Source organism: Trachymyrmex septentrionalis, unplaced genomic scaffold (assembly GCF_001594115.1).
Source record: "Trachymyrmex septentrionalis isolate Tsep2-gDNA-1 unplaced genomic scaffold, Tsep1.0 scaffold37, whole genome shotgun sequence".
NCBI lineage: Eukaryota > Metazoa > Arthropoda > Insecta > Hymenoptera > Formicidae > Trachymyrmex > Trachymyrmex septentrionalis.
Genome location: NW_017305536.1, coordinates 5938028 through 5950720, shown reverse-complemented (window position 1 = coordinate 5950720; position 12693 = coordinate 5938028). Strand labels below are relative to the sequence as shown.

The 12693-nt window shown below is 33.6% G+C and overlaps 3 protein-coding genes across 14 annotated transcripts in view; 2 read left to right on the top strand and 1 right to left on the bottom strand.

Moving 5' to 3' along the window:
• Positions 1–5869, top strand: part of LOC108750577 (sarcosine dehydrogenase, mitochondrial) — a 22669-nt gene extending 16800 nt beyond the window's left edge. Inside the window, exons 2-16 of the mRNA XM_018490108.1 lie at positions 1235–1484; positions 1602–1704; positions 1946–2202; positions 2272–2484; positions 2707–3030; positions 3154–3316; positions 3399–3546; positions 3780–3918; positions 4012–4212; positions 4318–4585; positions 4675–4804; positions 4900–5156; positions 5224–5386; positions 5481–5588; positions 5676–5869. Of these exons, the coding sequence (XP_018345610.1) occupies positions 1461–1484; positions 1602–1704; positions 1946–2202; positions 2272–2484; positions 2707–3030; positions 3154–3316; positions 3399–3546; positions 3780–3918; positions 4012–4212; positions 4318–4585; positions 4675–4804; positions 4900–5156; positions 5224–5386; positions 5481–5588; positions 5676–5835 (2658 nt within the window). The 5' untranslated portion in view covers positions 1235–1460 and the 3' untranslated portion in view covers positions 5836–5869. The remainder of the gene's footprint in view (positions 1–1234; positions 1485–1601; positions 1705–1945; positions 2203–2271; positions 2485–2706; positions 3031–3153; positions 3317–3398; positions 3547–3779; positions 3919–4011; positions 4213–4317; positions 4586–4674; positions 4805–4899; positions 5157–5223; positions 5387–5480; positions 5589–5675) is intronic.
• On the bottom strand, positions 5797–7575 carry LOC108750582 (peptidyl-prolyl cis-trans isomerase-like 3). Its single transcript, XM_018490115.1, has 5 exons — positions 7367–7575; positions 7226–7300; positions 6326–6606; positions 5951–6122; positions 5797–5875 (listed from the first exon to the last, which is right to left on the bottom strand). The coding sequence occupies exons 1-4, from the start codon at positions 7367–7369 to the stop codon at positions 5996–5998; spliced, it is 486 nt and encodes a 161-aa protein (XP_018345617.1). The 5' UTR covers positions 7370–7575; the 3' UTR covers positions 5797–5875; positions 5951–5995.
• Positions 7576–7976: 401 nt separating this feature from the next.
• The window catches only part of LOC108750575 (protein PRRC2C), an 18190-nt gene continuing 13473 nt past the window's right edge, over positions 7977–12693 (top strand). For 7 of the 12 annotated variants that reach the window (XM_018490106.1, XM_018490097.1, XM_018490101.1 and 4 more), the window contains exons 1-5: positions 7977–8585; positions 9701–9848; positions 10158–10409; positions 10888–11044; positions 11870–12112. In XM_018490106.1, coding sequence (XP_018345608.1) covers positions 9756–9848; positions 10158–10409; positions 10888–11044; positions 11870–12112 — 745 coding nt within the window. In that variant the 5' untranslated portion in view covers positions 7977–8585; positions 9701–9755. The remainder of the gene's footprint in view (positions 8586–9700; positions 9849–10157; positions 10410–10887; positions 11045–11869; positions 12113–12693) is intronic. The other 5 variants (XM_018490107.1, XM_018490104.1, XM_018490099.1 and 2 more) reach the window with 4 other exon arrangements.

Below are 12693 nucleotides of genomic sequence, written 5' to 3'. Positions count from 1 at the left end.
ACTGCTTTTGTAGCACGACCAGTCTATTGTATAGTAGATGTTAATAACGAAAAGTAAATAAATTACTAAGATTATTAGGATTCTCTTAGTCAGTATAACATTTATGTCGTAGTTAATATCGAATACTTAATTCCGAAATTTTTTACTAGTGTTTTTAGTCCGTCTAAATTAGTTAGTCTTCAAGAAATAGTTTATATAATGTCGTTATACATTTCGAAATACATCTTTAGAAATACATTACAATTTGCAAAGCAGAAAGTATTATTAAATGTTCCACCATGATTTTGAATGGTTGCATATTTTAATCATACGTTAAAATAGTTAACATGTAGCGAAAACAATCACTAGTCTTGTTATTTTACTAAATAATCAAACCGCGCTATAAATAGGAGGCAATGTCATCGATTATTTCCTTTTTACATTTACTGAATTATTGATAATAAGACATACGACTTGACATATACTCAGTCACGACAGCGTATTTCGCAATCGAAATGTTCTGATACGATATCAAAGTCAAGAGAGTATTACTTGCATTGTCCCATACAGTCTAACAATAAAATTCTGAATGTATATAAATCTGTGAGAATAAAGTTCTCGTAAAAGCCGTAATATTCTCCAGAGTCTATATTGGCAATAAAGAAAGTTTTTTTCTAGAAAGTAAAGAGCTGATGCATTGATTTTATAGAAAATACAATTTACGATATTAGATTTAAAAATAAGATTTTTTCTTTCTTAAATACCTTTTAATATATCAATTCACATTTCTTTTCTAGATTTTAATCTGGCATTAGCATTTAGAAGATAATCAATTTTATACCAAGACATATTTACTTTATAAGACAGAATAGATAAGTGTACAAAAAAACGATAATATATGATAATATACGGTACTTTTAGTTTCACTGGACAAGAACTGATAAAAACTAATCTTATGACGAAATTCTTTTATTATCGTTATGTCTCTCTCTCTCTCTCTCTCTCTCTCTCTCTCTCTCTCAACACAACATTGTAAGATATTTTTAGTGTATAATAATAACACACACATTGCAGAATTATGAACAAAAAAAAAACATAAATAACAGACTGAGGAACACTTGAGCAACCATGTAGCACTTTATGTAAATTCCTTTCTCCTTTTAATATTGTTTTTCTTATTGAACATATTTGCAAACATATTGAGTAATGTTTTCGCGATTGACGTCATTCGTAATCTTTTTCGGACAAAAAGCAGTACGGAAGCAGCAATCGAACACGGCACATGATGCACGCAAACGCGGTTGGATATCGTGAGTGAAAGAGAAATTAACGTTGAGAAATTTGACGATTCAATGAAAAATTCTTTGATAATATGCATACGTATATGTTGTAAACAGAGCGATTGTAAAGAACAGCTAGCAGACTGTAGTTCAATCTGAGCTAATATTGAGATCGCACACAAGCTGTCTTTATGAGGCAAAATGCTTCGTTTAGCAAGAAATAAGGTATTTGATTTAAAATTAATATATATTTAACGATATATTACAAAAAAGATGATTTTATTTATTTTTGTAAAAAGATAAAAACCGTACATATTTCAATATGTTCTTTCATCACTTCAGTTACTTAAGTGGGGTCTCGGAAATAATCGAACGGTTGCTACATTTAAAGAAAACGAGATAAAGAAAATCGATGTTCCTAGCAATGCCGATGTTGTAATAATAGGTAACTAAATTTATACCTGTAGAAATAAAACAAACAACTGTATCAATCCGATCAGCAGTTTAGATAACAATTGAATATTCCATATTTTATATTAATTAAAATGAATTAAATGATTTTTAACAATATCGTTTTTCGCATGTAGACCAAATAGAAATAAATATCTTAACATTAATCGGTCTTAATGTTTATAGATACATATTAATATTTATTAACAAAAATTTAATAAAAATTTCCATGATAGGTGGTGGTAGCGCTGGTTGCAATGCACTTTATCAATTAGGAAAACGTGGAGTTAATGCAGTACTTTTGGAAAAATCTAAACTTATATCTGGTACAACATGGCATACAGCAGGTCTCCTGTGGCATCTACGCGGAATATGCGACGTAGAGACGGAATTGATAAAAGCTTCGCGATTGCTTTACGCATCTTTACAAGAAGAAACAGGTATAAATCCAGGATGGATAAACAATGGTGGACTTTACATCGCTTATTCTCCCGTAAGTAGGAATATCTCCATGCGATTGATATTTATCTATTTCTCGGAGAATAACTATTGTTTTTTGTAGGAGCGAGTAGTCGAGTACGAAAGATTAATTACTAGTTGTAAGAATTTTGGTATCGAAGGGTACATGATTGATCCAGTCGAGGCGAAAGAAAAATTTCCCCTCATAGATAAGAATGCATTCCAAGCTGCGATGTATTGTCCAGCGGATGGTACGATAGATCCTGCCATGTTAGTAAATGCATTGAAAAAATCAGCGGAAAGAAACGGTTGTAAGGTATTTCTATCCATTTTCTTCATCGCCATCATCTGTTTCTACAACACACATATTTACATAATAAATTTAATTTTGTATTTCACAATAAATTTTATAGTTAGCAATTGGTAGAGTTATTTGTTCAATAGTGATGTGTGTGTTTTATAAAAATGATTAGAACCAAAATAAAATTATAGTTAACTATTCGTTGAAAACTAATCTAATTAAATATAATTTTTTAAGGTCATCGAAGATTGTCCGGTCACTAAAATTCTCGTAGAGGATATTGACGGACATAAAATCGTTCGCGGAGTAGAAACGCCTCATGGTATAATAAAAACCGATGTTATACTAAATGCGGCAGGAGCATGGTCCGGAACAATAGCTCGAATGGTAGGGTTGGACATCCCATTGGTACCGATGAAACACGCATACATTGTTACTGAGCCGATGAACGTACGAGGATTGCCAAATATTCGAGATCCTGATTTTAATATCTACTTTCGAGTGCAGGGTGGAAATATAAATATCGGAGGATACGAACCTAATCCTATCATATTGAAATTTGTAAGTTATTTGAATGTATGTTAAGATTAAACCTAATTGCTGTTATAGCAGAAACATGCGCAAGCATGTAACAATTTAAATTCTACGTACTCTTGATTAACTTAAATAATATGTATTGTCTAGCCGCCAGAAGACTTTTCCTTTAGTTTGTACGAGCTGAATTGGGACGTATTCAATACTCATATTGAAGCGATGAACCGATTGATACCCACTTTGACAACTGCTGGAATAAGAACAACTGTGTGCGGCCCAGAAAGTTTTACTCCCGATCACAGACCTATCATGGGTACGAAATTTCATTAATTTACGATCGATGATTGTGTGTGACATATGATATATGAAATTTAAAATACGATAATGTCCGAAAGGTGAAGACCCACGCTGCACAGGTTTTTATTACTCTTGCGGATATAATAGCGCCGGGATGATGTTTGGAGGTGGTTGTGGAGAACAAATAGCATTATGGATAATTAATGGACGACCGGACAAATACATGTTCAATCAGGACATCAGGCGGTAAAAATTTATTCAAATTATTTTCTTCGAATCTTAATCTGTAGAACAATCTATCTTCTTATCGAATTAACTTTTGTGTAAATGTATGAATCATCATTATTTCATAACACGCTTTGTGTATTTCTTATATGTCGATATATAAAATGTAAAATATAAAGTAGCAACATGACAAGCAGGATCATTTTTATCAATATCTACAGTTAATGTTTTTGCATGTTTTTCTCTCAATCCAGATATATACCGGAACAAAGAAAAAATTCAGTTTGGGTGAACGAACGAAGTCATGAAGCTTATGCAAAAAATTATAATATTGTTTTCTCACATGACGAACATTTAAGCGGTAGAAATTTGAAGACAGATCCTTTCCACAATGTAAGTTATGCTTTATGTTAATTTAACCTTTACTTTTCAATTAGATTGTACATCCTTTTTTTTCAAATATAATATATTATTGCCATTTTTTAGTTTCTCGTCAACGAAGGTGCCGTTATGGAAGAGCGACAAGGATGGGAACGTCCAGGATGGTTCCTACTAGATAACAAAACGGCTCCAGTGTTACCTTATGATTATGGTGGCTATTACGATACACCAAAGAATACGAATGACACATATGCTGATATATTAAAAACAGAATGTACATTTAATTTTCCACCGCACGATCACATTGTAAGTCTCCTAATGTTTTTTTAAGATTGGACTAAAATTATCATACAATGTTTTTGCGTGATTAAAAATATTGATTCGATAATTCTTTTTACGTACTTATAATAGATACGTGAGGAAGCACTTGCCTGTAGAAATAACGTTGCCTTATTTAATTTATCATATTTTGGAAAACATTACATATGCGGCCCAGACACGAAAGAAGCGGTGGATTATATATTTACGTCTCAAGTAAATCGAGAAATTAATAGAACTGTATATACTTGTATGTTGAATAAAAGAGGAGGAGTAGAAGGCGACTGTACAGTCACTGGTCTAGAATCTGGCTCGGGTGGCGTAGTCGATCCCATATTTAAGGGAAAAGCATTTTATATAGGTATCTGTTTACATATTTTATTGCGCATTTACAACGTATTATTTTATTCCTATTTTAGATTATATTGATACTTTCATTTCTGATTTTAGTGAGTGGAGGCATGTCATCGTATCATACATGGGCACATATCAGCAGTATAATAAGAAAAAAAGGTTTTAACATATCTGTGCACAATGTTACGGAGCAAATAGGAATTTTATCAGTTCAAGGTCCTAACAGGTATAAAAAATTAAATGCGAACATGAACAGATATATATATATAATTGTTAAGATATTTTTCATATATCATCCTTAATATTTTACTATTATTATAGCCGCCAAGTTCTTCAGATGTTAGTCGATGATGATCTTTCGAATAAATCGTTTCCATTCTCAACATCAAAACTAGTGCGAATAAATGATGAATTGGTACACATATTTAGACTTAGTTTCGTGGGTGAACTTGGTTTCGAATTACATATTCCAAGAAGTTCGTGCGAAAAGGTTTACAAAGCTTTAATGGAATGTGGTAAAAAATATGATATGAAATTAGCCGGCTACAGAGCGCTCTACAGTTTAAGCTGTGAGAAAGGTGCATAGTAATATATAGAATGCTTTTATCTCTTGCTATCTGTGTTAATTGTTCATTCATCTATTAGGATATCATCTTTGGGGTACAGATTTAAGAACAGATGACAATCCAATAGAAGCGGCTTTAGAAATTGTCTGTCGCAAAAACGGCAAGTACTTAGGAAAAACATTCGTGGATCAGTGCCGTAACAATGGAATTAAAAAAAGATTGGTACATTTACACATAAACGAGTAAGTACATCGTTTTGCAATACAATTTGATACTGATCTTGTTGATATTAATATTTAAAACGCGCGTCACATTTGTATACTTATTTTATTACAGCGATATACCATTATGGGGTATGGAAAGCGTTTATAGGAACGATAAATTAGTTGGTTATCTAAGAAGGGCTGAACATGGATATACCTTTAAGAGCAGTATTGGACAAGCGTAAGTAAATTGTATAATGAATAAATATGAATACTATACCTATATTGTGTATGTAAAATTAATATATACATCTTTTTTATTATTCAGATATATCATAGCTCCAAATGGACAAAATGTTACAAAGGAATTTTTAGAAACAGGTACTTACCATATTGAAGTGAAGAGGAAAAAGTATCCCGCAAAGATGTATCTTCGAAGTCCATTTGATCCACAAAACAAGAGATTATTAGGTGTATACACAATATAAAAAATACTTAATGATATTATTTCTTCCGATTCTAAATTATCTGTGAAAAATAATTGTATGTACGTTTTAATAATTTTGTATTTTTTTCATACATAAAAGAAATAATATAAATTACTTGTATTATTATGATGGATGTTAAAAAACATTTCATCACTTAGGTCTATCCTGCTAATGGGTTAGCATGTATAGTTACATTGTTTATCCTAATTTCTGCAAGTGGTTTGTAATTTTTAGGATTTATTGGTAGTTTTTCCAATTGTTCTAAGGTTTCTAAACCGTCAATGACTCTGTGAAAAAAAAATCAACAAAACAATTTTATAATGTTCTTATTAAGACTGTGCAGAAATTTTCTATCCGGATTTATCCAAATATTATTTTATCCTTCTATAACATTCATTAAACAATAAGGATATTTAAAAGGATACTTGAGTGCAACCTGATGAAATTTCTTAATGTTATGGCATAAGCTTAAATAAAAGGACTAACTTACTTCCCAAACAAAGTATATTTTAGGTCCAGATGTGATTGAGGCGCGTAAGTAATGAAAAACTGACTGCCGTTTGTATTAGGGCCATTGTTAGCCATAGAAATGAGACCTCTTGCATTATGTTTAAGCTCCTCTTTAAATTCATCTTCAAACTTGCGATTCCATATTGAGGTTCCTCCTTTACCCGTGTTGGTGGGATCTCCAGTTTGGACAATGAAGCCTTTTATATTCCGGTGAAACAGGCAATTGTCATAGTATCCATTGGCACAAAGCGCAAGAAAATTCTGAAACAAGAATGTCAATGTCTATATTACAAAGTTAAATATTTTTTTCTCAGAATCAATATGATATCTCTAATTACACTTCAGGATTATTTAGCACATGTTTAAATAAAAGTTATAAAATATAAAAATTGAAATATGATAATTATCATTAAATTAATTACAATGGCATCAATCTTCGAGATTGAACTTGTTGCTTGTCTCTTTTTATCCAGATCATCAAGCAATTAGCCTTACAATAACAATAGGATATTGATACAGATAAGTCTAGACAAATTTAATGATTTTTTTTGTAAACAAGTACAACTAATCTCTAAGAATGTTTAACTCAAGTTGGATTGTATAATCTGGTCTTTTGTATAATATTATATTAAACATAGTCTATAAATAATCTATATCTATTATCTTTTTCTTGTATATTTGTTATTGCAGAAATATAATAAATTTAAAGGTTTACATTAATTGATAGACAATTAACACTAATACTAATCAAGGACTTACATCAGAATTATTTAGTTTCTCTTATAAGTTTATTCAACAAAAATAACTGAATATAGGTTATATCTTACTAAGTGACAAGAGAATTACATTGTTATAGAATAATATACTAGAAAATTCATACCTCGCACGTCTTCGGGCACATCTCGCAAAATAGTTCTATTTTGATGTCGCCGACGTCCGTATGCAACGTTACGCTCTAAAAAAACACAATATTTCCATTCAAATCACACAAACAGGTTATAAAATATTATAAATAATATACCATTTTTCACAATGTACGTCGTGCGTTCAACTCAAAGAATCTAATCTAAAGTAACTTCAACAATTTAGACTTGGTAGCAAATGAATTTTTGCCATAGTTAAATCCTTGCACTTTTACTGTTTTCGCGATCAAACGAGAACTTGCAAGAACTGACGAGAATCTGTCAGTAGAGAGAAACCTTTCTGCTGCTAGAATCCTCAAGAATATGCGAAATGTCGGAAGGAGGAAGTGCAGGAAGTGCAGCTGGAATTTGCGCACGAGATGCGCGTTGGTCTGGAGTCAAATAGCATCCATAACGATTACCGACTATAGAGAAGTATGATATTTATATTATTATAATACATATTAAATTATTATTATACTATTAATTAATAATTATCATTATTGCATTATTATTTTTGTATCGATACTCTAATGACATTAATATGTCAGTCTGGCACATACTTTAGCACGATTCGTATATTTAAAAAAAAAAGAATTTGTAGGCGTAAACGAAGTTTTCGTGTTCGAGAGTGAGGATCGCTAAATCATTGAATGACGAGGAAAAATCCCGGTGCGTATTGCGAGGAGAAAAATAAATAGCGTGGCGTCACTGGTATCCTACGTTTGATCTGATTTGATCTCGTCGGTGGCGAACGAAAGGAATTCGCGCGAAGCAGCGCCGCGAACGGCGGCGAGACGCACTATTTCTCGTGTTGCGTGCGTCCACCCGTTCACTCTCTTACCGCACGCACGTCGCACAACGGACAGTGGCGAGGCGAGCGGAAATAGTGATTCCGTGAATCTCCCCGGGGCGCTCCATTTCCGTAAGGAGTAACCTACGACGCATCGTTGGACGGACCGCGAGACACAGCGGGTTCACCAGCAGTCGTGATCGCGGGGATCCGTTTACGTGAGGGGGTGAGAATCGGTTTTTTTAAGCCACGTCGCGGCTAAGCCGGGATCCGCCGACGAGTGGCGCGTCTGTGAGAACGCGCGTTCCCCTTGGCGAGAGCGTGACGTAATTGTATTGATCCGTGGCGGAGGAAGGGCCCGAGAGAGTCGCGCATTCGCCATCTTGGACGAATTGGTAGAAAAGAGGTATTTCTGTGTCCCCGTCAGGCCGCGGTGCCGTCGTGTCGCGTTAGGTGGTGTGTAATCCGTGGCGATCCGCGCGTTAATCTAGTTTCACCGGGAGTTAACCCTGTTGTGAATTGGCAACCCATTTGGACGGACCAAGGTAAGTCGTTATTTTCCTAATTTCGCCATGGCCTCACGGGGCCGCCAAGTCCTTCCTACGTGGATGCTCCTCGGTCTGTACCCGACACTTCCCCTTCCTCCCCTTCTTTCTCTTGTCTATTCCGCTTCCCTCCCCTTGCCCTCCCCGCGCGCGGCCCATCCGCTTTCTTCCGACGCGACGGGTGTACCGTTATCGCGGCGAAAACCGCGACAGTACGTCTCGGCCTCGTCGTGCCCGTTTCTCTTTCTTTCTTTTCTCTCTCTCTCTCTCTCTCTCTCTCTCGCTCTCTCTTTCTCTCGAATCTCGACGAGCGAACCGCGTACTTACTCGAGCGGATCGTACCTTGTTTTGAACGATCTCGCGATTTTTTGACATCAGCACGACTACCGAGGGGTTGGGTCGCTCGAGAGCACACCTGCCCCCTCGTCGTGACACCACGGCAGATAAAGCGTTTGCAATAAGTCGACGAGTTATTTTCGTCGCTTTTACTTTGGTCTTTTTTATCATTCGCGCGAGCGTTTACTCTGTCAGCGTGACAGACAAAGCTTTTTCTCAGAGCCTACTCGTACCACTAACGCACTTCCTCGCCGAGCGACATTTGCGCGCTTTAGAAACTCTTCCACGCTATTTTCGCGCATTACCGAGACGAATTACTATGGAATTAGAGCTGGCACATTGCTGCGTTATAGGAAGTTGATCTTGGACTGTTTAGAAGTACCTGAACATAGTGCTATATGTTACAACGTTTATTGTGTTGATATTATAATCTGTTGTAATGTATTGTGATTCTCGCTTGATTATCTGTTGATTATCTATTGAATAAATACTGTAGATGTATATTTATAGATGATGTATATATGTATAAGTAGCTTTTATGATGGTTAAATTCTCTATTATTGAACATAGTATTAATTCCATTTATTTAAATTTTAAAGAATATATATTACATGATTCAAGAAATTTTTTCAAAATATGATTAGTATTGAAATTATTATGTTTATTTGAATATAATTAATTTCTTTACCATGATTTTCTCAAATTAGTTGTATTTGTAATATTAACAGATAAGAAGAAAAAAGTAGGGAAAATGTGTTTAGATAATTTTGTCCTTGCAGACAAAGGGTTCGTTCTTTGGGTCTGATTGGTACTAAATGGTTGCGTGCAGACAGCATGTCTACTCTGTCAGGGATTGTGTCGAAGGGGGAGAAAGGAAAATCCAAGTTTCAATCATTAGATATCAATAGCTTGTACCGGGTGAGTAGGGTGAGTTGGCCAACATATTTTATTACTTTTTCTTATTAGTTCTCTGAGAGTTGCCTTTGTTTACAAGTGTCTCTTATTACAAACTTAGATAAGCCAGTTTAAATAATTATTTTTAATTTTATTAATCTTACATATTTTAATATATATTTTAATACATTATTAATTATTAATATATGATTATTACATACATAAAATAGTGTTTAAGCATTTGTACAACTTTTTTTTAATATTTATACTATTGTTCGAGAAAAAAGTTTTGGTCTTACAGTGCAAACTAGTTAAATGTTTCCAATTGACATTTTCAAACAGGGTGAATCTTTGGAGCCACATCAGCAGAAAAATACATTACCGCGCAAACATGGAATGCAAAGTCTTGGAAAGGTGCCTTCGGCACGGCGTCCTCCAGCTAATTTGCCCAGTTTAAAAAGTGAAACTAGCAGCAGTGATCCGGCTGTCAGTCTTGTGCCAAGTGGAGGAAGTGGTTGGGCTACTACTAAGGATTCAACATCGTCGACCACTACTACTACCACCACAGTAGCAACTTCATTAGATAACACTACTGTAAGTTTTATTTCAGATATTTCTTTTATAGAAAAAGGAATGAGAAAGAGTTTATTGTTCCTGGATTATAATTCACTTCATACTTTTTTTACTTTCTAGTTAAGTCATAAATATTTATTTGTAATCTATAATAATTTATAATTGATTTTATAAAATCGAGACATACACGTATACAGGATGAGAATTGAGATTCTGGGATTTAGTGAATTGATCTATCATTACAGAGCCCTGTCTCATCTAATTATTTTTTTTATAAAATAGTTATATTAAACTGAACGTTACATTATCTTTTCTGCATTTTATTTCATCTTCTCTGTTGGTCTGTCGGATGCTATTTAGTTTAATTTTGATTATTACATGATAAAGCAGCTATAATCTCTCTATGAATATTTTTTAATAAGAGGTATATTATATAAATTGTTTTATATTGCATATATCTAATTCAATATGTACTGTTAAAATTAATATTTCCTTGCAGACTGTCTCTTCAACAGCACAATGCGCAGCAGGGACCACTGTTTCAACATCCCTACATTCTTTACTGCCGACACAACAAAATGCGTCACAAGCTCCTTTTTTGGATCAGACAAACAACAAATCATCATGGAGCGCGATTATGAGCAGATCAGGAGACGGTATGTAGAAAAATATGCTTTATTAGCACTACTGGCATGTATGCATAATATTGATTAACGTAAAATGTTAAGGTTTTAAGTTATTTATTTTTCTTCATTTTTCACATTTTTCGTTCCATTAATACACTCTTAAATTATTTATCTGAAAGCAGGCATGTATGCTTAAAGTGATATAAAGAAAATCTTGAAAGCGTTGAAAATTCTTTAACGACTAAAAATTTCTAATAGTATCTAATTAATTATGATTAAAAGGCAAATTTCACTTTTCCACGTGTAGATATTCATAATCGCTTCCTCTTAAAAAAAATATGATTATAGGCGACGACAATGCGTGCAACATTGATTTATTATATATATATATATATATATATATATATATATATATATATATGATCATTGGTTATGTATAAATTATTGTTTTTATATGCTGAATAGTATTAAAGTAATAGGTTGAGAGTTAATATAATTGATACATTATACTATTTACACAATACAGTATGAATCTATTAATATACAATTGTGCGATAGAATATTACTGTAATGATATTGCACATAATATTTATTTAAAACAATCTATTGAAATATAAACGCACGTAACTATATCATAAAACGTTAGATAGATGTCCAGAGTTGGATTGGTAATGGACTTTACAAACACTGAGATAATGATATAGGATATAACAGTAATCGTTTTTATTCAGTTAGTATTTGCGACACTTGTATTCTTTTAACATCCATTTCTGAACGTTGGGCATGAGTAAAATATGAGCGGAGTGGTGTCGTTTGGGTGGTGCAATTAATTGATAGGTACGCCCATTGTGGCAGCAGTGGTTGGTTACGCGGGGCTCGTGGGGGGCGCGAAAGGGGGAAGAGGTGCCCTTGGACTGAGTTTCCTCGCCCACCAGTCCCCGCAGTTCCAACACGAGTTTCCCAGTCTCAGTGGACAGCCGTCCGCCTCCGTCTCCACTCAGAGCCAGACTCAACAGTCCTCAACAACATCCAATGCAATCTCAGTCGCAGTCCATCAATCGTTACTACAGCAACAGCCGTATTCCCACAACCACTCAGGTGGGGTACTGCTTGCCTGTTGCTGCTAGATTCAAGATTTTTGTCTCTTTACCAGTAGTGCTCTCTGTGCTTCTCCCCATAATGGCTTTTTTATAAGGTTGCATTTTGAATCATTAAATTTACTCGATTATGAGTAAGATGAAAGCTGCATAGATTGATGTAAATAAATCTGTTAGCAATTAAAACTGCAGCAGATGAACAAGAATGCGCTGCATGTGTATTCTTGTCTCTATGAAAAAAAGGCCAATAATGAGTCTAGTTAACTATGCTTTAAGAAGTAGTAGTTTATTTACACATTGGATGTTTTATGAAGACTTTCCATTTGCATATGTTTTAAAAGATATTAGTAATGATAAAACATGTTTTAAAGTAATGAAAATAATCTGATTTTAAAATATTTAATTATATAATAATAGTCATGTAAAATTAAAGATTTTTATCTCATCATTAATATTTTTTTTATTATTGATTTATTTTAAGAAATTTTAATAAATTTTAATAATTTTGAAATTATAAACTTTGCTACTATTAGATCATTTCTTTTAGAAATACTATATTATTATTATTATTATTATTATTAT

Excerpts from the sequence above, each read along its gene's own strand:
- LOC108750582 (XM_018490115.1), bottom strand. Across the intron at positions 6,607-7,225 it reads TGTGCCCGAAGACGTGCGAG|AATTTTCTTGCGCTTTGTGC; the intron begins GTATGAATTTTC and ends TTCTTGTTTCAG. Across the intron at positions 6,123-6,325 it reads AAATATACTTTGTTTGGGAA|AGTCATTGACGGTTTAGAAA; the intron begins GTAAGTTAGTCC and ends TTTTTTTCACAG.